We start from the raw sequence: 26,717 nt of genomic DNA, 5'->3' as shown, positions 1-26,717 counted from the left end.
TAGATATTTTAAATATAGATACTGCGAACAACAAGAGCAAGTACGTGCGACCCAGTCGTGCATTTTATTTTTTTTAAACGGCTAAAGATTTTGAATTTTTTTTTTTCAAAAATGCCGCCGTGTACAAAGGGGTTAAGCGGCGAAACAATTCTTATGGTAAACCTTGACGAAAAAAACGCATTTAAAAAAAATGTTCTCCAAATTCATCGAGTAAAACATGAAGATAGGCGTCTATAAGTTCTATTCATAACTGAAAACTCAAAGTTTCTTGGAGGTCTAGTTGCTGTTTTATTTGTGTCTCAACATTTCTTTTTCTTCCTTCCTCTTATTACCGAAGCCGATATCTTTGAACCTAGTCTCGAACCAGATTTTGAACTATAGATATGAGTTCATAAAAAGAATAATAATCTATTGACTATATGGATTTCAGGCAACATCATTCAGATTAAGTACACAATTTGGTTAAGTTCCCTTTCCATTAACCTGACTTGCAGTCTTCCTTTATTGTGATGACGTAACCCAACGCACGTCACGTTTTACAAATAAGAATAATTCTTTTCCTTAGCGAAGGTATCTTTTTTAAAGTTCCTAGCTATCTCAAAGTTATAGATGTAAAGTGCTGATAGTGTCCTATTTCACCTAGGTTGAAGGACCATAAATGTTGGCTTTCATTTCGCCAGAAGTACCTACTTAAAAAAAATGAGTGACAAAAATCAACTGACCTGGAGTGTAAACATCACCATGTTGTTTAATTAAATTAAAAAAATTGCCGTACGTAGACTTCAATATTTTTCTGTCTGTGCCATATGACCGAATGTTTCATGTCAGAGAAAAATAATAACTTCTACCAATTTAAGTAATTATCCTACCCCACTCAACCCACTCCTGATGCCCTATCCAGCCAACCCGACCGCCAATTTCCGCCACAAAACTTCGTCAGTGCAAATTTGTTTTCCTTAATTATGGATGAGCAGGTGAATGCCAAACGGTTTGGCCATCAAAGTTTCATCGCTCGCAACTTTGGCAGCAACGGATGTTGTATAAATGTGGACGTGGCAGCCATCCTGAAATTGATACACACAACACATACCCTACCCAGCCAAGCTCAGAATTTCAGCTGCCTAACATATTTTTTCATGTAATTTGGGTAATTGATGGCAATTACTGTGCACACCCCAACACTTTTCTCTGACCACAGGCTTTTGTAAAGAAACACAAAAAAATCACATTTTTTACTTTTATATATTTTCATACATTATTCAAAAAAAGGCAAAACACACAAAAAATGAATTAAAAAGGTGAAAGTTTTTTTTTTCAAAAAAAAAAAAAAAACTTTCACACAATTTGTCGAAGGGCGATAGAAATAAGCTCGCTGGCATATTAAACCAAAAAACTTGAAATTTAAATATGTACATATATATATGTATTTTGTTTGATAAATGAGACCATTTCCAGATTAATCCCTTGTATCTTTAGAAAAAGAACAAAAAAAAAAAGTCTAAAGAAGAATTAATTCAAAAAATTAACTTTAGGAAATTTTGTGAATATTTTGCCTTAGGTATGTTGATGGAGAAGAATTTAGTTTCTTTTTATGAGTTTTCTAGCTGAAGGCATATCAGCAGCAGTAACAGCGGAAGGGAAATCTCAAGGAAGTAGAAAAGCAATTAACGAGATAAATGACTGAATAAAGTGTGAAGAAGTTTTGAAATATTTTAATGGCAAAACATTTTTTTGCATTTTTTTTTCAATTTTTGAATTTGAAAAGATTTAAAACCAAGGTTTTTAAAAGAAACTTTTTGAACATGAATTTTGATTAACTGCGAAGTAATATGCATAATGACTCTTAAGGGAGAAAATTGTTTACTTTTGTTGTATTTTTAAGTGGGAAATCTTTATGAAAGTTATGGGAATTATGCTAGAAGTGAAGTGATTTGTTCCCTTGCTCTATGTAATAATTTTTATTCGTTTAGCGTCAAAAAACAATTTTGAGATCGTTGTATGTTTTATGTTTTATGTTTTATGTTTTATGTTTTATGTTTTATGTTTTATGTTTTATGTTTTATGTTTTATGTTTTATGTTTTATGTTTTATGTTTTATGTTTTATGTTTTATGTTTTATGTTTTATGTTTTATGTTTTATGTTTTATGTTTTATGTTTCGTTTTTTTTTTTTTTACTTAAACCACTTTACCAAGAAATTTTAGCCCAAATAATTTGTGTTCAAACGGACATGTAAATTCGATTAAAAAAGTTTGTACAAAATACAAAAAAAATGGTTTGTGTGACGATATGTCTGGGAAATTTTAAAATAGAACATACTCACTGAGTAAGCAAAATGTTAAATCAAATTTACAATAATAGCCTCAGTTAATTTCGTTTCATTTAAAACCACTTTTGGGTGCAATTTGCTCTTACAACTTGAAAATTCGTTGGAAATTTAAATTTATTTTCAATTTTAACGTGAAAGGAAAAATTGAATTTTTTTATTCCAAACATTCTCCTTGGGAAAATTTACACCGAAATAAACAATAAAGTACAACGGAATGACGTAGTTCAGAATTTGGTATTTAACATTTGAGAGCAATACCCACAATAAAACAAGAAAAAAACAAAAAAACACACTTAAAAGGTCACCAAGAACAGTAACACCGATAATAAAGAAAAACCTTCATTCTTATCTCTGATGCCCGCTCACAAAGTCCAAACTTAATATCATTTAATATCCTTTTTCATTTCCTACTGAAAGTCACACCAAACAACAGCAGGAAATACAAAACCGAGAGAAAAGTCTAAAAAAACATTTCATGTTAAACAAAAGCAGCAAAAAATATTTATATTCAAAAAAATTCACACAGCAGGACTCATTTTTCATGACCCTAACCTCCAACGGGCTCATTAAAAAATTAAAAACACCTCACGCACATCCAAGTTTATATTTTTTTGTTTTTTATTTTTTTTTTTTTTTTAATTCTCACCTTTACGCCTACTGTATCCCCTCTTTTTTGGTCATGTCCTTTATTTTCAGCAGTTTTCTGAACAAAGTCAACCATTTTTTGCCTCGAGTCCTATGTTGGTTGTTGTTGTTTTAAGTCAACTACAAAATAAAAAGGATAAACAGGAAAACTTACCTCTTCGTGGTGGTACCAGAAAATGTACGCAGGTGGTTCCGGGCTATATTTAACTGTACACGTTAAATTTATTGTACTGCCTTTGTCTACATGAAGGTCGGGTCCTCCAAGTATTGTGGCTGTTGGCACTGAAAATGAAGAAGAAAAAGAAGGAAGAAACAATTTCACACATTGCATTGAAAAAATGTTTTCGTATGGTAAAACACAAAATTCCGTAAGGCAACACTTTATTTGGGACAAAAAAGAAGGCCCCCGAAAAAAAAACATTATCCTTGACACAGGATCGTGTGGACAAAAATGTATATAAAAAAAAAAACTATCTTAACAAGTTTTATGTAGGTACGTGTCTAGTGTGTACATGAAAAGAGGGTTAAGACTATAGCGATGGGCTTTAGATGAATTTATTAGGCTTGCAGCAGTCAATGTCAATTTTGAAGGATGCAGAATTAATTCATTAAGTTTGAACACGCTTGATGGAAAGACAGCCCGATGGAAACTGTCATATCCTTGGGGCGCAATTAATTATATAGAATTGCTGAATTGACACATTGATTAAAAATACATTTCCCTAATTGATAATACCACATAAGACGTTGAATTGTAAGAAATATTTTCGGTTTAAAAGACCAAAATAACACGATCTTAAAAGTTGGACAACATTTTTAAATTGGATTAAATTCAGAAAAATTCCGTAGCGAAAATTATTTAGTTTTAGTTTTTTTAGGTTCGTTTAAATTTCACTGTGGAAATTCATTTATTATTTTAAATTTAATCCTCAAGTTTAAAATTTATTAAGTACCTACTTAAGCAAAACAAAGCTCTCTTGGTCTTAGTGATTTCTTGGAAATCAGTTTGTTATGAAAAGTCTTTGCTGCATTCTCATTTTAATGGGATTTTTTCTAGATAACAAATATCCTTAAAAAAAAAATATGTTAGTTTTTTTTTTATATTCAAATTTCTTTTTGAAATATTGATTCTACTATCCTCGAGAATATTTTTTTTACTCTAAACTCTAATTGCTATTTCTGAGAATAATTTAATTTAATTATGTTAGTATAATTCAAACTGAAATACATGATTCTATTCTGAGAAATAATGGTTTTCACTTTGTTTCTTAGAAATTAGCAAACCAAAGCAAATTTCTAAGGTATTCCCTATTACCATAAAACGTTTTTTGTTATTTGATTTAATTTTTTTCCGAAGAAGGTGATAATTTTGGTGGACCAGACAAAAAGTGAAAGCAAACGTAATATGCACATACTTGCTGTTGTAGTTTAAAAAACTTTCAATCGAGGTTTTTATTTAAAATTTAAGATTTGATTAAAAAAAAAGAAGTTTCAATATTTTTTAAAATCCATAAATTATTTTTTTTTTTCAAAATTTTATTTTTTGATTTATATGTATTTAAATTAAGTATAATAGTTCTTTTGTATAAATAATTTCGTTAAATTTGAATAAGTTGTTTGGGAGAAATACATAAATTACAAACTTATGGCAGGTACCGTTATTAACGATTTTCGAAAAAAATCACTAAGAAATAGACATTCTTTAAAAATTTACACTTACATTTTTTCTAACAAAATTGAAGGAGTCATATTAAAGAAAAAAAAAAAAACAATTACAAAAAAACAAATAAAAACAATATTGCCGTTTTCCAAGTTTTCAAAAAATTTAATTTTTCAAAAAAAAAAAAAAAAAAAAAAATTAATGATATTTTAATAAGTCTAAAAATAGGGTTCTTCAAATTTGTAGGTCAGGTTAAAATAGTAGGTACTGTTACTAAAATGCTTATGTATAAAAATTTTTGTCGAAATCAGTTAAGCTATTTATGATAAAGTCAGAAATCAAGAAAACCGTTGTATGGCAGGTACCGTTTATAATGGTTGAAGAAAGGTTGTTTATTTTGAAAGTTCATAAGTTGGACCTTATTTGCCAAAACAAGCAAAATTGTTAGAGCTGTCATCGAGAAAAATAACCGGATCCATATTGGTATACGGCAGGTAACGGTTATTTAAAACAAATACTAAATATTTAAAAAAAAAATTTTTTGTACAAAAGTTAAAAAATATTTTTTTTTGAAAAATAAACGGGCTGATAAGTTTTTCTGAAGTTTTGTTTTTGTCGAGGAAAAATTTATCCTATCAATTTTTTTTTGAAAAATGTTTGAAAATTTAGCTAAAAAAATTTGTTTGTAACTTTGTTCATGAGTGATTTTCAAGGATTCCCTGTCGATATAAAAAAAATTAATACAAAATTTAAACTCTATCAAGTACATTGAGCATCAATATACATAAATTATTTTATACATAAATAACATAATATTTTCTGGATAAGTTTTTCAGGAAACGTGTTTAGTATCGATGTATTTTTATATGTAAAAAGTTAGTTTCTAAAAAAAAATAGTGCTCCTTCTCCGTTAGTTTTTAAAGTTAAGAAATGACTTTCTGCAGGATTAAAGATTACTTTATTCCAATAACTTCTGCATTAATAGCTCAAAATTCGTGATTTTTGAGTTACCTATGACAATATTAAAGTAAATAAGTGATATTTGCTTGCATTTGATGTTTGAAAGATCGAATGTAATTTTAAACTATGTATGAGTACATGTTTTTAAATTCCAATTTTTATAGGCTGTTTTGGCCCCATTAACTCCACACAGTTGTTCACTATGGTGTATACGTAACTTTTGTATATTAAAAAAAAACTTAAATTGGCCACTTAAAAGAAATTTTGCTATTGTTTCGTTTTGTTTATTTTTGAAAATGAGCATAATATGCTTATTTTAGCTCATTAGCAAGCTGTCAAGTTCGTTAATATATTATTAACGACCTTGTCAGCTTGCTAAAGTTTTTAAAGATTAGGTTTTTTATAGTTGCTTTTAAAAAAAAAATCTTGCAAATGGATTATTTTTAATTGAAGAATATTTAACTTCATTGGAATTTAAAAAAAAAATATATATTTATGTATCTTGATAGTGATAGTAGATATGTACTGTACCTACATTATTTGCTTTCAAAATTATTGCAAAAATAATGTTTAAATTCATATTAGTAAAATATTCGGAAGCTTAATTCCCTAACTTGAATCATCCCCGAACTCTATCCTTAAACCTCCCAAATAGCTTATTATCCATCCCTATTCTGTAATAAAATTGAACTCACAACAGAATACAAATGTTTGTACGCTAGTGTGTGTTTGTGTATACACCGAAAAAACAATTTGATAATAACAGCTATCAAATTAGCATTTTTGAGTGACAAAAGTCGTCCAACAATTAAAATATCAATTTTGATATTTTATCATATCATTTTTACATTTTTTAATATTAGGTGGATAGTGAAAATTTCACTTTGACAATTAAAATATCATTTTAACATTTTTTTAAGTTTAAGTGAAAAGTGAAAATTTCACTTTGACAGTTAAAATATCAATGTTGACTAGATTTTACGTTTTAGTTTATTATAATGAAACCTATTTCTTTCTTTTTCTTTTTTATTATTTTAAGTATTTTCTTTCTTTTTTCAAAATATTACTGAAAGTGAATATTCTTTACAAAAGATGGGTAATATTATTTTTTCTATTATAGGTGATATAGCTAATTATATGTGAAGTAAAATCTTATTGCCGATCAAATTTTCTCAGTAAATCATAAATTGTACTTCGAAAAAACACAAAGCGCCTTTAAATAAGTAAACATTAAGAATTTTTTATTTAATATTTTTCAAAAATTTGGAATGAGAAATTGATATGAAATAAAATGCACGACTGGGTCGCACGAACTTGCTCTTGGAGTTAAAGTTGCTTACATTTTTAAGACTTTTTATATAGAAATTTGGAAAAAAAAAATAAAATTCGTTAAAAAAAAAAAAAAATAAAATCTGAAATTAAATTGCCCTCCAAAACAAGTAAGCAGTTTTGATTGATATATTAACGTGCATTTTTAGAAAAAAAATTTTCAAAATCGTTAGAGCCGTTTTTTAAAAAAACAATTTTGTATAAATAATTTTTTGGAAAAAAAGTTTTAAAATAAAATTGTAATGCCATTTTGTAGAAATCACTAATCAACGTCTAAAAACAAAATTTCAAAAAAATTCGATGTCCCGTTTTCGAAAATTTGATTTTTCAAACAAAATTTTCAAAATTTTTTTAAAAATCCGAAAATTATTTTTTGGAAATTTAATTTTTGGTTTATATTTAAATTATATAAATGCTACTTTACAAAAAGTTTCGTTGAAATCGAATAAGAGGTTTCGGAGATATTCGAATTTGAAAAAAACGGTTCTATGGCAGGTACCGTTAATAATTATTTTCAAAAAAAAAATTTTTCATTGAAATATAGACCTCAGCTTAAAACTAACATTTGAATTTTTTAAACAAAATCGTTGGAGCCGTTTTCGAGATATTTCAATTTTACTAAAATCGGTATATGACAAGTACCGTTATTTTTGGTCCAAAAAAATTAATTCAAAAAACCCCTCTGGAGAGTCGCCAAATAACGGTACATACCAAGTATGGCATCAATCGGTTTATCCGTTTAGGCTGTAGCTCCTTATACAGACAGACTGACAGACAGACAGACAGACAGACAGACAGACAGACAGACAGACAGACAGACAGACAGACAGACAGACAGACAGACAGACAGACAGACAGACAGACGGACTTCCGGGACCCACTTTTTTTGGCATTGTCTACCATCGTAATGTCATGGAAAAATGTTATCTCAACTTTTTTTTTTGTACGAATGCATAACTTGATATATAGTACCTATATCGCAAGTAAAAATGATAATAAAATATCAAAAAAAAATTCCAAAATGTGACTTTTAAATATCATCTTGATAATAAAAATATTGTTTTAATATTTAAAATATCATAAAACATATTTTATAGATATAAAATGTTAAATTGATATTTGTTTTTTTTTTTTTCGGTGTAGTTTGTAGATAGGACACTCACCGACAACATTTAGGCGAACAAAATAGCTCCGCACAGGTTGGGTGGAAATTTGGCACTCGTACATTCCGCCGTCACGTTTTTGGGCCCATTTAATTTGTAATGTCCAGTCTTCTGTCTCCTTGTGATAAGTGGCTTGAAATCGCTGGTCTGATGTGTATGTGTATGCTCCAACTGTAAGGATGTGTATATCCCTATGTCGTATCCAGGATACCTGTGAAAAATAAATGCAAAAAAAAAAAAAAAAAAAAAAAATTAGAGATAGAAAACGTTACGATAAAACAATATTAAAGGGACGAGTACAGTTAATGGCTTAGAAAAAGTTACTTTCTAGAGAGAAAAAAGGACTATACTCTTTTGGGTAGATGATGTGAATGAAAATGAGAGGATGAGACAAGGCGTAGGTATAGCTGAAACGGAAATAGGTATATGTGTCTAATTAATATTATACCTACTGCACCTTATACCTTATACCTGCTGCTGTAGAGAGCAGTTGGGGCTTCTCATTTTGAATTCAGTGTAAGTAGACACAGTCGTGTTGTAACTCTACGTAGGTATGAGATGATTCTAGATAATTTTCTGCGGGAGCTTTTGAAGTTTTAGTTTTTGTTCCAATTAGAGACATTTTGTATCAACTATGCCTTCTCTACACACACCCTCTGTCTCCCTGACCATAAAGAAAATTCACACAATTCGCAATGAGCAAAAAGCATCCAGAGTCACATAATACACCCGGCAGGCAAAAGTAGGTAGATACGTCGTAGTTCTAAACAGCAAAAGGCAGAGAGGATCGACTTCGACCTCGACATGTTATAGAAGTCAACGTTTTTGTTTCACAAGAGTTCACACACTAACACACAAACACACACACACACACATACATACAAATACTCTGTGACGTCATCAGGGTGGTAAATGTGTGGTTACAGTGTTCAAATTGAAACACGAGAATTGATTTTGGGGTTCTTTTGGTTTGGGTCTCGGTTTGGCTGTAATCAAGGAATGTGTTATATCTACATATATGTATATATACACAGAGAGACATACACTTTTATGCCTCTGCCTGCAGCTGAAGCTTTTCCAAATACACTCGTATATATTTGATTTATTTGCTTTGCAGTTAGAAGCACAACGAAAAAACCAAAGTTCATTTGACAGCCAGTGTATTAGCTTGGAGCAAACGATAGAGTAATTGTCAATACAAAGCTCTTGGCACCGAATGAAGCTAAAAAATTGGTTGATGTTGCAAACAGGTTTAGATAGGGTATTATGGGGTAATACGGGTCAGTTTTAATTCAAACAAAAATCGTACAGTTTAGCATATAATTTGAATGATATTTGCAGTTTTATGTCTGTTTGTTGCAGCATAAAGTCTACAATATTTATTTGATTTTAATGTATTTTGGTAGGAATATGAAATTCTGACCAAACGAAAACATATATTTTTCCAAAATTTAGGCTTCAAAATGAAAAAAAACCCTATTTTGTGATTTCTTTGCCTTTAAAGTCGCCAAACAGACACCAATAAAAATAAATGTTACAAAAAAGTAAAACAACTATATCCGCTTTTATCTAGTTTCACTCTAACTTTGAAGATTTTAAGTGGAATTGTTTGTTCAAATGGGATTCTTTCTTTTTCCTTGTGTTTTTAATCATCATAATTTTGAATTGGTTATGTTCCAAGAATTTTACTTTTACTTACGAGCAATATATAAGTAAATTCCATTGAAATCACTTTGTCTTAATGAACATACAGTAGGGTGGTCCTTATTTTTAAAAGTTGAGCAATTTTACTGAGCACCCTATTTTTTCGTTCCTTTACATCTTAAAACACTATCCTGTTTTTTTTTTTTTAGGACAATGTTAACACGTGCCGCTCTGACCTTAAAGTTAACGCTCTTGGGAGAGTACTTTCACAGTATGAAATTTTTGATGAATTTAATGAAAATGTTTTTTTGTTGTCCCTAAGCAAATGTAGGTGTCATTTAAAGTGCAGTTGATTGCTTCTGGCTATAAAATATTGCAAAAGCTTTTGTTTAGTTGTAATTTGTAATAATATAATTAAGTTAAATGAAGATGCCTCGTGAAAATTTATTTTTAGTCGGTTTTAATGAAAAAAATATTCTTGTCTCGAAACTGTCGTCAAAACGAGATGCATTAAGCTTTTTTTTTTAGCAAGGAATTGAAGATCAAAGTAAAAATAAATACATATCGCTCGTTTACTTGAATACTGTCATAACTCAAAAATCACGAGTTTTGAGTTATTAATGCAGAAGTTATTTTTGAAAAAAGTAATCTTTAATCCTGCAAAAAGTCATTTCTTTGAAAATTGACGGTGAAACAGCACTAGTTTTATTTAAGAAACTTACTTTTTACATACAAAAATAGATTGATACTCGTTTTCTGAAAAACCAGTTTTTTTGAGTTATGAAAGTGTTCAAGTAATTGAGCAATATTTAAATGAAAAAATTTGTTTTCGTAGTAGAAGAAGAGGTTGAAGTTGAAAATCAAAGTTCTGAATCTCCAGTGCCAGAACCTTTTGGCTCGAAAAGAGCAGGAGTAGATATTTTTAATCCTAGGCTACACCGAAAAAATAATTTGATAATAACAGCTATCAAATTAACATTTTTCAGTGACAAAAGTCGTCCAACAATTAAAATATCAATTTTGATATTTTATCATATCATTTTGACATTTTTTAATTTCAAGTGGGATAGTGAAAATTTCACTTTGACAATTAAAATATCATTTTGACATTTTTTTAAGTTTAAGTGGATAGTGAAAATTTCACTTTGACAATTAAAATATCAATGTTGACTAGATTTTACGTTTTAGTTTATTATAATGAAACCTATTTCTTTCCTTTTCATTTTTATTATTTTTATTATTTTAAGAATTTTCTTTCCTTTTTCAAAACATTACTGAAAGGGAATATTCTTTATTATTTTTTCTATTATAGCATAGGTGATATAATTGTTTTGTTATTTTCTCCCAAACTATGTGAAGTAAAATCTTAGTGCCGATCAAATTTTCTCAGTAAATCATACATTTTACTTCGAAAAAACACAAAGCGCCTTTAAATTAGTACACATTAAGAATTTTTTATTTAATATTTTTCAATAATTTGGAATGAGAAATTGATATGAAAAAATGATAATAAAATATCAAAAAAAATTTCCAGAATGTGACATTTAAATATCATCCTGATAATAAAAATGTTGTTTTGACATTTTAAATATCATAAAACACATTTTATAGAGCATTTTTGGCTGATATTTAAAAAATGTTAATTTGATATTTAAAAAATGTTAAATTGATATTGGTTTTTTTTTTCGGTGTATTTTCTCGACCTGACATTGCTTTGTTTAAAAGATTTAAAAAACAGTGAAAAACAATTGATAAGATTGATTTTTTTACAATAAATGAGGCCAACAATTACTTAAAACTTATATTTTACTACACAAATAATTGAAAAAACACAAATTAAATTTTTTTTATTATTATTTTTTTTTTTTTTCAAAAATCTTGTCCTTTGCTCCCATATAAATTTGTTCTTCAAATAATTTTTATATTGTCATTATTCTGGTAGTAAATAACGTTTGAGTTAAAAGCAAAAATATAAACATTATTTTTGGAAGAAAAATGAATTTAAATAGGGCAAAATGCTTAAAATTATTGAAAGAACTTCGGAAAAAAATGTGTTTGAAGTCGTTCCGATAAATCGAAAAACTGATGATTCCTATCGGTTTCTCAGGTCCGAAATAGGGGGAAACAGTCAATGGTGCAGACGTCTTAAATATTTTTTTGAAAAAAACTTGCAAAGTGTAATTTGTATTCAACATTTTCGGACTGTGAGAAATTATCGCCAAAAATACCCAGGATGTAGTCTTGAAAGTCGCGAAACTCGTTACGAAGGTTAATTTAATGTCATTAATTTATGGAAATATAATCCAAAAATTTATTTATTTAAAATAATATTTGTTTTTCTAACACTATTTATGAAAATATGACTTCAATAATGAAAAATTAGACATTGCTTGGATTCTTATTTACTAACCCTTATAGAAGAGAATTCTTAAAGCTTCAAAACTCAAAGCGGCACGTGTTAATATTGTCCGATTTTCTTGAAATTTTTTTTGTACACATTTTAATTGCATAGGAACAATAAAATCGGGTGCTCAGTAAAAAAAAAAATAATAAATTTTTTCTCCCGTACAAATAAGGACCACCCTAACATACAGTGCAAATTTTGTGGGTATGAGGATTCAAAAAAGTCATATTCCAGAGACACAATTAATTACATTTCATGACAATACGAGAAAACTCATAAGATTATTTTACTTCTAGGAAAATTTTTGATGTGAATTTTCAGAATTGAAATTTAAGTTGAAATTTCCAAGAAAGCTGTATTTGAATACAATACAATGTTCAGTGAATTCAATCACGTGAGATTAGGTGGCTTTGATGAAATAATCACTGTAAATTGGAGTGATTGACATAATGATAGCTTTTAATCTCCTTCTGATCTTATAATGATTGAGTTTATTGAAAAGAATTCCAAGAAATTTTCTTGTGTCCGAATTTTGTCCCGCAGTGTACATATATAATGAAATCACAGACTGCACGAGTAGATCCAATTAGTTGAAGGAATTTGCGAATTTTGTTCATTGAAAAAATAGACATTTTTGAATGTGTTAATTTTCTCAAAAATAGCTTCTATAAGTTGGAAAAAAAACTTATTTTTTTTTACAAAATGTCTAAGTTGTTTATAAAATAATTATAGTCAACGATTTCGTAGTTAAAATTATTTTTTTGTTATTTATGTATTCATGATTTTTTTCCTTAACATGCTTAACCACTCCACGAAATATTTATTTTGCAGAACCGTTTAAAGAATTTTAAAGTAAAAAGTAAACATTTTTATTTATTTTTATTTTATTTAAACAAATCACAATACCTAGAAATCACTGTACCGTTCTTAATGAGACCTATTAAACAAAAAAATACCCGACTAGCTTGATGTTAGAATTTTTGGTTATTTTTTAGATTGGAAATTGAAATTTTCCAAATTTTCTGGCCCAAAATTAACGGTACCTAACGTTATGACCAAAATGATTTTGATTAAAAAAAACACATTTTATGGGGAAAATAACGTCGTACTTTTGAAATAAAAAAAAATATTATTTGGACCGTATGAGCTTTATTGAAACTTTGTAATCAGGTGTGGATGAATGTTTTTTTTTGGCATACCAATTTTTTTTTAATTAAAAAAAAGACACTTAAATATTTTTTGTCATTCAAGAAATTAAATGGTCATTTAAAGAAATATATTATATTATATTAGATTATATTATTTTTTAATTGTACTATATTTTTTCTGTTCTTCAAAAAATTCTTTTATAATTTTTTAAAAAGCTTTAATATTCCAAGTAACTTTTAACTATTATTTTTAACAAATTCGATGAAGTTGTTTTTGAGAAAATTATAATTTTCTTAAACAAGTATGTGCCAGGTACCGTTATTTCTCGTCCTAAAAAGTAAATTCCAAAAACCCTTCTGTACAATCTTCAAAAACTTCTCAATACCTAGTTTAAAGAAAGTATAAGCCAATCGGTTAAGGCTGTAGCTCGCAGACAGACAGATTGTGGATTATTCTTGAAGTATAAAAAATGTACCCTTAAGAAGGTGTCAAGAAGTTATAAGCTGGTTATAAAGTAGAAAAATATAATGACTTAAGATCTTATAAATATACCTACTTAAGATGGAATAAAGATTAAATAAAGAAGTCAAAAACAACATACCAACTAATTTAAGACAAAGTAAATTATGAACTAAGAAGTTTACTTGCCATTATTGGTATTTACGTTAAAATATTTACCTTAGCTATGGCACATTTTAAAAATCAGAACAACTATTGAAAACGAAATTAAAACCCTTCCTTATCCTTGAATTCAGAATTATTCTTCTCCAGAAAACAACAAAGGAATCAAATATTCAAAAATGGCAAGTAGACACAAAAAAAAAAAAAAAATCCCTTTCACTTTTATTTTATCACACTTAAACGAAATAAAACTTTGTAAGGAAACCAATAAAGCCACTTCTATGGAAACACGCAATAACCACAGCAGGTACTGAAAATATTTTTTGTAGGTATTTCTTGGAACAGAAATGCGTTATGAAATTCTTGAAATTAGTATACAATTCTAGACAAAGTCTAACCGAGAGGTGAACAAGAACATGCATTGTCAATGACAATATGCATTACAAAGAAAGCATTTGGCACTGACATGAAAATTGGAATTTTTTTTTTATATCTTTTCAAGTTCATTGAATTTTGAATATGACTTCATGGTGAGACTCTGTAATTTGCACTTGGTGAATTAGATTTCACATGATAAATTGAACTAGATTTCACATGATAAATTGAACGTTTTGCATACAGGAACTTTTTTTCTTTTTGAGCCTTTTTAAGGTAGAAGCTTAATTCCAATTCCAAATAAAATAATCGGTAAAAATGGAATTTTCGTAACTGATTTTTACCAAATTCATTATACATAATTAAGTTAAAGCAAAAAAAAAAAACAAAAAATAAAGAAGTATTTTAATATTTAATTATTTTTTACAATATGAATATTTTTTTCTGCATAACAGTCACCCTGTTGTAGCTTATACAAAAAAAAAAAAGTATAAACATAAATCGATGCTAGAGTCAAAAAAGAAAACTTCTGATTTTGTGAAAGGAATAAATATAAAAGTTTGGCAAATAGACTTTCTTGCCCATGTCAGTGGCAGAATATATTTAAAATATTAACAACATGATAAATTACCAACATTAGCCGCCACATATTCTAGAACTCAAATGCAGAGAATATTAATTAGGAGCTTTTCCTTCTCAATTTTGTGTATGATTAATCTATTTTTATTTTTTTTGTTTAGTATTTAATGAGTATTTAATTTGTTCGAAAAATATATTTTCAATTTGAATATGAAGGGAAGTTGATAATTTAAAATAGAAAAAAATAATGCATGAATAAATTTCCTTAATGTCACACAAAAGTTATAATAAGGTTGATAAATGCACCTTGAAGTGATTTTTAATTATTAAAAATTAAACAAAGGAAAACAAAATAAATGTATAATGTTTTTTTCTGAAATTTTGTTAGTTATGATTTAAGAAAATCAATTCTAATACAATAAATAAGAACAAATTTCATGTGATTAACCCTTTTCTTGAACTTGTTTTCTTTTACTTCGATTTTTACTTGCGATATATAGGTACTATAGATTCGAGATAACAATTTTACATGACATTACGATGATAGAGAATGCCAAAAAAGTTGGTCCGGCAATTCTGTCTGTCTGTCTGTCTGTCTGTCTGTGTGTCTGTCTCTATCTGGAGCTGCAGCCTAAACGCGTGAAGTGATTTTCTTCAAACTTGGTAGTTAGCAGTTTTTGGTGATTCCCTAGAGGGGAAATTGAAATTTTTTTTTTTATGACCAAAACTAACGGTACCTGCCATATAACGGAAATAGAAAAGTTAATTTTTTTCAAAAACGGCTCTAACGATTTTGATTAAAATTTTTGTGTGTAGTACTACACATAAGAGCCAACTTTTTAAATAAAAAAAATATTTTTTGTACCGTTATTAACGGTACCTGTCATAGAACGGTTTTTTTCGTTTCTGAATATCTCGTACAACATTTACCCGATTTAAATGAAAATTTTTATACAAAAGTGTGTAAGTAAAGATAATATTAAAATTTTAGAAAATTTTCAAAAAACGCATTTTTGGTTTTTTAAAAAATATTTCAAAATTTTTTTTTGAAAAATCAATTTTTTGAAAACGGATCAATGAAAAATTTTGAAATTTAGTTTTTATGTGTAAATTAATTATTTCTTCAAAATGGCATACCAACTTGTTTTTTGAAAAATGTTAAAACATTTTTATATATAAAAAATTATTTTTTTAAAAAACGGCTCCTACAATTTTCGAAAATTTTTTTCTAAAAATACCTTTTTATACAAGAAATAAAATGGCATATTTGTTTTTTTTTTTTAAGATAATGTATGACGGAGTTTAATTAATTATAAAAACCGATTTCATTTTTTTATACTACTTATGAAATTTCTTCAAAATATCAAATTTTAAATTTCTTGAATAAAAAGCTTTAACATTATAGTTACTTTAAGCATAAGAGCAAGTACGTGCGACCCCAGTCGTGCAATTTATTTGATTTAACAATGTCAAAATAAGTCACAGAAAATTAAAATCAAAACTTTTTAATTCTGAAACAGTCAAAATCAAGAAAATTTTAATTCCCGAGAGTTTAAAGAAGTCACATCGTTCCAAACCATTCAACCACAAACAACCCCAACTGAAAATTTCACATTTAAAATAAATAAAAAACAAAAATCTTCATAAATAATGTTGTTGGGACAATATACCTCAGGGATTACTACTATCCTAACAAATATTTCCCACCTTCAACTATATATATGTATTTGGGTATTTATTCGATGTTAAAATTGTTAAAATTAATTGTTTTGGCTTTTATTAATGCCGAAATGACACAAAACATTTTGATGACAATTAATCGATGTGATCTGCCCCAGGAGCGTCATCATCCATTGAACGATGTTATTTTAATAGACCCGGATGATTGGGTCACATATTCCACATTCCAGAATTAACAAGAATTTCAGAATGTTGATACAATGAAAATATTTATTTTTCTCACTTTTTGATAGTTATTTTTGGAGAAATATTTTTCCCAGGTTTCATTCATTACGGGGAAGAGTTGTGATGTTTTATGAGAAAAAAAAAAAAACGATTTGTTTGTACCATTTGTTAATTAAAGGGATTTGTATTCAACATGCTGAATACCCCACCGTAAAGAACTGTGAAATTATATTTGATATACACAAAAAAGCGTTCCCGGAACACTTCCAAAAACTCAAATACTGATTTTTTGGTACTAGTAGGTATTTCTCTTCTTAACACCACTTAAACATATTATTCTTTATAAATTTGTTTTAGGATAGATTTAGATTAAAATTTTATTTGTTGGTGATAATATGATCAACAATCGAGGCTGCTACAATATAATCTCAATAAAATTACTGTGAGATAAAATAAAAATAGCAATTTATGGTCAAAATTACACTTCCGCGAACGCTTTAGGACTCCCAACAAATAATGTAGTTTTACCGACATATTTCTACCTATATTTAACCCGACTTCCAAAAAGAAAGATGTTCTCAGTTTGTCTGTATTTTTTTTTTGTGAGCTTAAGACCAAGTTCACGTGTTCCAGTCATCCATTTTATTCACAACTTTGAAGGGATTATTACTGCTGGGGTTAATAAATATAAAGGGGAACATTGCTTTTACCGAAAAATGGACTTGTATATACTAAAAATATTATGATTTATAATCAGAACTACATAGAATGTTCTAAAACTTTTTTTTTTTTTTTTTAATTGTTTAATACATACATTTTAGATTTAGTAGTTTACTTTTAAAATTTATTTGCAAAAGGGTTCTAAAATTATGATTTTTTAACTAGAATATTTAGCATGTTCGATATTTCATTACATTTACTGAACAAATGAACCCAATTTATTGAGCTTTTAACAACAAACAAATTTAAAAAAAAATTAGTCTTCGAAAACAAAGTCTTATTCAAAGTTGGTGGTCTTTGGTGGTTGCCTAATAAAGAAATTTTTATATTATAAAATAAAACCTTAAAAAAACGGCTCAAACTGGGTTTAACATTTTTTTCCTAAGAAAAATCCTTTCTATGCAACGAACCAAATCGTCGCTTTCAAGGCAAAGTGGCATAAGTCGAAAATTGTCATTTTTGAGTTTAGAGCACAAAACTAATTAAAAAAAACGCAATTTTTCTGTGTAATCAGCGCACAGTGGTTCCCTGATGGAAAAAAACCCAAAAAAGTGAAACAATTTTCTCAATTTTTTTGACAATATACATATTTAAATACAGAATGCAATCAATTTTAATTTTTTGCATAGCCTGGGTCCCGAGTATACTTAGCTCAAACTAGATTCTTTAAAATTTTCGAAATTTCGTCCTTTTTTTTGCAACTTTTGACGTATTTTTTTTTTTTAAATAGAGCTTTAAAAAAAAAATATGTAGTGTTGTTAATGGTATATTTATCATTAAGTTTGTTGAATTTGCTTTTGAATCAGAAAAACCAGAATATTATATGAAGACACCTCTAGAGCGAGTAGTTTTTACTCTTTGTCGGCCTATTAAAAAAAAGCTCCACGATGCTCCACTTTCATTTTAGTATTAATTTAAAGCTTATGATAAGTACAATTTATGGTGTTAAAACAAATGACCCATTTTGACCCATTCTCCCGTAAGAGCTTCTTGAGTGTAGCAATGCGTGTCACTCAAACAGCACTTGAAATCGGCTTCTGGTATTACCGTTTCTAATTTAACGGATTTTTTGATAAAACAAAGTCTTTTACATTATAAGAGGTCTATTTAGTCATCACTGATAAGCCAAAAAATAAAGAAAAATCAACAACTTAAAAAAAAAGGAAAAATATCCAAAAACGATATGAATTTTTTTTTTCCAAATTTAACTTTTTTTTGAAAAATTTTAATTTTCTTTGGTTTATCTGAAATTTAAACGGTATTTAATAATAAAATGTTCAAATAAACTCAAAAGAATTTGATTTTGCTTATAATCACCCATAGTTATAAAACAGCGGCACATTTTCTAAAAAAAAACCGTGAAAAGGCCTATTTTAATTGCTTTTCTAAAATGATCTCAAATGCAAGAAAACATTTTTCTAACAAATTAAACTTAATTTATTTGTAGAGAATTAAATGAAATTTTTAAATGTATCCTTAAATTCTCTTTAAAAAGATCCGTTGTTGAGATATTGATAGTCAAAGTCAAAAGTATGGTTTTTGGTTTGATGACTGATATTGCAATCTAAAAAAATCGTAGTAGTTTGCAACAAAAAGAATCTTAAAGCCAAATATTTCTAAAAATAAAAATCATTTTTTCGCAAAAAATTTTCGAACTTTTTTTAGAGAAAAGTAAAAACAAAAAAAATTGGAAAATTTTGGTATTTGAATAATTCCAAAGATTTAGCTATTTTACCATTAGAAATAAAATATTTAGTTTAAAAATAGAGGAATGTATGCTTTTTGTTTTGTCATGATACGATTATTTTTATACTATCTATCGAAAATCACTAAAAAAATCACAATTTGTTTTGTTCCCTTAATTTTTTGGGCTTGTGTAGTAAGTATAAATTTAAGGTGTTATAATACTTATGAAACTTTTTAATTATTTGCTTTTTCAAAGCCTTCTTTGTATTCAGTTTTAATTAAGCCTCAAAGTATAAGAGAAATTAACATCACTAAAAACAAGAAAAGGAAACAAAAAGAGTGAATATATTAATCACTGCAACTTTTGAAAAAAAATAGTAATTTTAAAGTACGACACACAATTTGTCACGATGAGAACTCATTTTATTTAATGTAAATACGAATTTTCAATCAAATCGGTCCACCCGTTCAGTTTTTATAGGTTTTTTCCACTTCCCCCATATAAGGGAACCACTCTGCAGCGCTTTTCTACTTCTTCTAGTTCCCACGTTATGAAAAAGTACCCCTGTAAATTTTCACAAATATCCCTGTCATTTTGTATGCATTAATGGCATTTCTTTAGTTATGCCGTTATCGTAGATAGGATTAGTTTTGTGTTTTCGAAGAAAACGGCACAACTAAGAAAATGCCCCATTAAAAAAAGAGCAACCCAGTAAGATTTTTACATCATTTCGGCTTTTTTGTCGTTTTATACTGTTCGTTAGTCCGGTTCTGCAACTGAGTTAAAAAGATGAATTTAAATAAGTTTTTGTTTATGTTTTTCGTAAATATGTTTAATAAATAAAATTGACTTAAAATAATATAATATTTTTAGTTTTGTCTTTTAATAACTTTTTCCATAGAGGCAGAAAAAACCAATTTCGAAAATAGTTCTATTTTTTTCCAAAAACGTCATTTTTTTTTTAAATATTGCGTTTTCTATAAAACTTAGTATAGCAAAAGCAAAAAAAAAATGCAATTTTTCAGTTTTGTTTTGAGTTTTGTTTTTTATTGACAACCAAAACCATTTTTTAATGATTCAAAAAACTTTAAATGTCTCACTTGAAAATTAGAAAATTCCGACTTATGCCTTGAAAGCGACAAAATGTTTTAAAAATGTTAGTATGATTCCATAGTTGCAGTTAGGCTGTTATATTCAGTTGTTAATTCTACTATTGTAATTTTTGAACAGTAACAATATTCCTTAAAAGTAATCTAATGTTGACCAAAAATACTAAATTAAAAACAAGTAATAATAAAATTTTAAATTTTACTTAATTGTCAGTTCCTCAACTGAAAGTTCTTTTTAACAAGACGATTTTCTTCTAAAATTGTTTAATTTTTTTATTTTAACTAAACATTAATTTTATTTCGTATCTTTTCCTTGTAAAATGATTTACTTTTCACCCAACCTTGCTAAATTTAAACAGCCTCCATGTAATAATTAAATTATTTTCAACCCTGAATGCGGTGTTTATTAAGAAATTTTACCCATAAATTAATAAGGTATGGTTCAAAGGAAAAACTTTGTATATGTAATTACTCATGGTGTTAAGGAACAATTTTTTTTTTGGGAGGGCTTAGTCCTTATCAAAAAGATAAAAATAGACAATTTAACTTTTCTAATTGCCTCTTATTTTTTTGTGTTAGCACTTTCTCAATGAAATTTAATAGATAAAAGAAGACCTTAGGGCTCATATTGTATTTTTTTAGAACTAGAAAGTAAATTTGTATTAATTAAAAAAAATAAGTGTTTTGTTTTTATTTGGTCAAACCTTAAAAAAAAATGTTTTCATTAAAAAGGTATTTAAGTTATGACTCGCTTTGTAGTTAACATTTTTCGCTGGAACTCTTTACTCTTTTATTAAAATATCATATTTGTATATTTATTAATACCTTGTCTTTTGCAGACATGATTTTCGATTTCAATGAAACTGATTGGCATACAAAAAAAAAAAAAATATTTCCGGTAAAAATAAATTTTACGTAGTGTTAAGAAAGGGCTACTTTTATTAACAACGACGTGGTTTTTATTTTTTTTTTGTATTTATTTTTTGTAGAGATGTTTAATTAAAATTGTTACATTGCCATAATGACCACATGAACAAATTTGAATTCTAAGAAAAAAATTCCCTGCAGAGAACATGTTGAGGGAAATTCATCGTATATAAAAATTTAATGGATAAAAACTTAATAAATATCAAATTCTTTCAGACTTACTGTTTTGTTGCCGAGATTCCGAACTCGACAGCTTAAATATGCAGATTTTCCAACCAAAGCGGTAACGTTTTTTAATGTTGCTGCATCAAAATATGGTTCGACCCATTTTGGATTTGTATAGCTGACTGGTTGAGGTGTTGTTAGTTCAGCTAATGAATTGTAGCCATCAATTGGACCTTGGACACCACCATTTGTCATATCTAAAAAGAAAAAAAGAAAAATTAAGTTAAATTGAAGCTATAGAAAAATATGAATATAATTTGTTAAAATAAATATAAAAAATGTCAACTTAAATGCAATTAAAATTTTTATAATTTCAGCTTTTTCTATAGGCTTGTTGGATTCCAAGATTTTTCTGATCAAGAATTCAAATTGATCATGGAAATTTCTACTAAAGTAGGTACAAGTAGCAATTTAATTTTTTTCCTTTTTTGGAATGGTTTCGAGATGAATATCTGCCTACGAATGTACACAAATATGTTTGGATGCAAATGACCCAGCAACTAGACCTCCAAGAAACTTTTGGTTTATAGTTATGAAAAGAGCTTAAAAATACCTTTTTTTTGATATATCATTTGATGAATTTGGGGAAAATTGTTTAAAATTAATTTTTTTTAAATTTTTTCAAAAATCTGAAAAAAAATTACCTAAATAGGTCTGTTCATTTGGAACTCATATCTCTAATCCAAGACTTGTTTCGAGACTTCATCTGCAGATTTCTGACTTCAAATGTCAAAAAAAAAAAAATGTTTGGATGCAAATAAATCAGCAACCAAGTTTCTAAGAAACTTTTGCTTTTCGGTTATGAATAGAGCTTAAAAAGATGTTTCTTTTGATATACGCTTCTGCTTAGTTGATACTGAAAAAGTAAATACAAATATTCAAGTGCAAACAAAAATTACAACAACAAATAATCGTTTTGTCCTAGATGTTGGCTTAAGTACGAGCAAGTTGTCGAAAAACCGTTCCTCAAATTTCAATTTTAAGTTAAAAAATGCAAAATATTGAAAAAATCACCTTTTTGAAAATTTTTTTTGTGGTTTTTTTCAAAACAAAATTTTTATTGCGAACCCTAACTTTGAAGTGCAAACGTTTTTTTTTTCTAATATTCATGTTTTGTTTAAAAAAGTTAATTCATAAAATGAGCTACTTATAAAAATATAAAAAAATACTAAGTTAAAAAAAAAAACAAAAATTCAAACATTTTATTTTGGTTTTGAAAGCTCAAAGTTGAACTAACTTTTTAAGGGGTTATATCTAGTTGTAAGTGCAAAAAAAACCTTCTTTTTTATGGATTTTTTGTGAAGAGGCATTTAATTATATAAATATAAAGAATACATATCCATATAACAAATTTAATGCATTAAAAGAATTCGCTGTGTATTTAAAAAAATATTGGGTTCCGTTATTTTTGTAGTAGATCTTCTAGACGACCTCCAAAAAAAAGGTGTCTGGCGGTGAGCAAGATATCTCTAATCCAAGTCACTTAAAATTAAAAAAACCAAAAGATTCGTTTTCAGGATAGATGAATGCAGGTAATGAACGAAGGAATAGTCAAAATGGCGACTTTCCAAAGAAAAAAGTCGTTGTTTTTCACGAAAATTTACACTTTAAAGTGGCTTAAAAAATCGAATTATCGCCAAAAACCTTTTTCCTTCGTTCATTACCTGACAAAAGTATCTAAGAAAATTCTGTAAAAATTTCAAGTCGATTACTCCAGCCGTTTCTGAGAAATTTTGCTTACCGCCAGACACCTTTTTTTTGGAGGTCGTCTAGAAGATCTACTACAAAAATAACGGAACCCAATATTTTTTTAAACACACAGCGAATTCTTTTAATACATTAAATTTGCTATATTGATAATGTTTTCTTTATGTTTATATAATTAAATGCCTCTTCACAATAAATCCACAAAAAAAGAAGTTTTTTTTGCAATTACAACTAGATATAACCCATTAAAAGCGTTCGAATTACAAACCTGGGTTTTCAAAATTTCTCTCTTTTTTCTCTCCGCTTCTTAAGAATGTTCAATTCTTGTTTTCATTATTTAAAAAATCTTATCAAAAACTTGTCTTCAACTTAATCGCGGTTGAAATGTTTAAATAACTTCCAAGAATTAAGCAAAATTAATTACTATTTCAAAAATTAATTAATTTTTTACCAGTGAATCTCTCTCCCTCAAAGAAAATCACAAGCAATGCAATTAATAGAAAAGAAATATCCACGTGTAAGGATAAAGTAGCTAAACTATTTGTAGAAAAATATTACCACTAACTTTTTGAAGAAGAGAAAAGAAGAATATTTTAAAAAGGTTTTAACAGAAATTGTTATTTCTTTGAAGGACTGGAACTTTACTCTATTTCATAGTTGCATAATGGACTTCCTGAATTCTTACAAAAACTCATAATCCTTGATAGAAATTCATTTGAAAATGAGAAATTTCACAATAAAATCCCTTCTGATTGAAGCTTGAAAATAATAAGAATTAATTCAACATCGTCTTCTGCTTTATAAAATACCCAAGAATTAATCTTTACACAATAACTCATCTTAGGATTGATTCTTATACAATGTCCCTCCATCTATCTTATCCTTAATACGACTCAGGTGTGTCCGTATAAATTTTGAATAAACATATTTCTTCATTAAAATCTTTCAAAGCATTATACAAAAAGGCTGTGTAATTATGACTTATTTCCATATAAATGTGAGCTCAGGACTCTAATTATTATCTCTCTCCCAGACCTTATGTTAAAATCTTTCCCTGAATTCAAGCTTGTTGTATTATATAGCCTTAATGGCCTTTTCACAAAATATAATATATTAAGGTACCCAAATTTCTGCCGAATCCCAAAATACCAATGTTAATGACTTTTGGTTTTTCACCTTAAAAAACACGTCCATCATCACACACAAGAGTCTCTCCAACAGAAAGTGTCTTCGTTAAATTGAAATTGACTTTTACACAAAAGTCAATACTTTATACCAACCAGCACTTCAATTCAAGATCCCAGATTATGGCAAAAGGTAATATAGAAAATCGAAAAATGAAAAATTGGAAAGCAATTTGATGAAAATTCCATTTCTTGGGATTAAATTTATAAAATCTAATACGCATATGAAAGGCTATATACCCTCAAAACTCATTCGCAAGAAGGTAAATCTATCCACTGATGATGATTATGATTAAAATGATGGAATGGTAGCCGGTCCAAGTGCATTCCACTGTGAAATCTTATTAAAATTTCAACAAGGAGACCTACATGTACCTTCTATGTCCATTGAGACCAAGTCTTAGGCTAAACAGGACGACGACGACGACACCAATAACACCATAACGAATGTGAGACGCTGAGGTGGGAAAATGTGGATTCATTCGCTGAGTGTAAAATTGAAAATTGAAAGATTACACTGAATCCCTTGGGTTTGTCTCATCTTCCATTATATACCAAAATTCATATAGTTCTGTTGCCGACGGCGGCGGCGGTGGTGACGACGACGACGGCTTTGGTGGAACCAAAGTACCTACCATAGCTTTGGTCCTGAGCTTCTTCTATACCATCATCATCATCATCGCATATATGAATGAATATGAGGAGGGTTGACACCATCATAATGAATGCTGTATTCCATTTCGTCTTTCTTCGCTAAGTTGAGCGAATACGTATTTCATCCATTTCTGACTGGAAGATGAAGTATGCACACAAACACCTTAGCAAGAAAATGAAAAGACCCATAACCAAAAACAAAACAACAACAAAAAAAAAGCAGAAAATTCAGAGAAACAATTTTAATGAATATTCAGCACCTAGGGATTTGACGACGACGACGACACACACAGCTGCACAGCACAGCACTCACAGAGTTATAGCTTAAAACTATACCCCAAGTGGAAGGGCCAAAGACGAAGTCGGGGGTGAAAATTTCATCTAGCATATTCTCTACTATATACACCTTAGCCGCACTCAACCGGATGCTCTGTTCGCGAGATATATCCACATATCCGACAAAATTCATTTTTTTAGTAGAAAATATGAAATAGGGGAGAGTTGGGTATGTTAAGGGTTTGATTTTGTTGAGAGTTTCAAGAAATTGAAAAAAAAAACTAAGCCTACTGAAGTAAAAATTCAATAATTCACCGCAAAAATCACTTAAATTTTAAATGGGGATAATTTCTTGTTTTATACTTTTAAGAGCTTGATTTTGGAGTAGTTATGTTAGTTTTAGACTTTTTAGTTACAAAGTAAACGTAGGTATTTATATTTGTTTTGTGTTAAATTTGTATTCTTAATTTTTTGTTTATGTCATATTTGCACATTGTTTGCATCCACTGTGGCGTATACGTGTTCTTTTTATGAATAAATTTATTGGATTTTTTTTTTTTAAACTGCATGTGACAGTTGATCAGGCTAGAAAGAGTTTATACAAATATTCAAGATGAAAGGGTGTTTTTTGAACAGAAATGAAAAATTTTATTTAATTATACTTAGATTTTATTGTGGAGTAATAGAATTATGTTGTGTATAATTTAGGGGAAGTTCCTAGAGCTGAGAATTAAACAATTCCTTTTTATTTTGAAAGTGCAGATTTTTTTGATTCAGGATGTAAAACACACTTATATCATGTACTTTACATTATACTTCTATCGCTCCGAAATTAATTTTAAGTTATAAAGTCGAACTTTTCTGCACCAAAGAACAAAAGAATTTAGAACCAAACCACTTGATTTATCCAAGTGGTTTGGTTCTCAATTCTCCCACTACCAAAATGTTCACACAAATTTCAAAGAACAAACATTCTTATCAAATTGAACAAAATTTAATAATCTCTTTGCTTTAACGAGTTAGAGAGAAATTCGACTTAAGACTCCTCAAAATCGAATTTCTCTGACTAACGTTGTGAAGAATCCCAAAAGTTATTTTTTTTTTAAATTTGTATCTTTAATAAAAATAGTTCAAAGGAGATGGCACATTTTTCTATGGAGCTTGGGCCCAGTGTGTTCACTAACGAAATTGGTATCAAATGAAAGGTGACGGTAAGCACATTACGTGGGTAAAATATTTTCAAATTCGTTAGTGGGGTTTTGGAGATATTTGAGTTTGAAGTTTCGGATTTCACAATCAAGATTTCAGCTAATTTTTCGAACAATTAATCGTAGAATGCGTAATAATGGGTGTACAGAAATAATATTGGTATAAATTAAAAGGTATTTCTCTTGTCTATAAATCTGTATCAAAAGTTTTTTTCTTTGTTAAAAAAAAATAATACATATTAGGTATTTACTTCTCAA

At 28.2% G+C, this 26,717-nt stretch overlaps 1 protein-coding gene across 7 annotated transcripts in view; it reads right to left on the bottom strand.

Annotated features, from left to right (window-relative positions):
* LOC129909194 (protein sidekick-like) overlaps window positions 1–26,717 on the bottom strand; it is a 174,114-nt gene that overhangs the window by 43,578 nt on the left and 103,819 nt on the right. For 5 of the 7 annotated variants that reach the window (XM_055986221.1, XM_055986220.1, XM_055986219.1 and 2 more), the window contains exons 4-7: window positions 21,428–21,627; window positions 8,086–8,296; window positions 3,128–3,255; window positions 2,975–3,064 (exon numbers count right to left, since the gene is read on the bottom strand). In XM_055986221.1, the coding sequence (XP_055842196.1) occupies window positions 2,975–3,064; window positions 3,128–3,255; window positions 8,086–8,296; window positions 21,428–21,627 (629 nt within the window). The remainder of the gene's footprint in view (window positions 1–2,974; window positions 3,065–3,127; window positions 3,256–8,085; window positions 8,297–21,427; window positions 21,628–26,717) is intronic. The other 2 variants (XM_055986223.1, XM_055986224.1) reach the window with 1 other exon arrangement.

The sequence above is a fragment of the Episyrphus balteatus genome, chromosome 2 (assembly GCF_945859705.1).
Source record: "Episyrphus balteatus chromosome 2, idEpiBalt1.1, whole genome shotgun sequence".
NCBI classification, from domain to species: Eukaryota; Metazoa; Arthropoda; class Insecta; order Diptera; family Syrphidae; genus Episyrphus; species Episyrphus balteatus.
The sequence above is the reverse complement of the archived record's forward strand: the minus strand, read 5'-3'. Positions and strand labels throughout refer to the sequence as shown.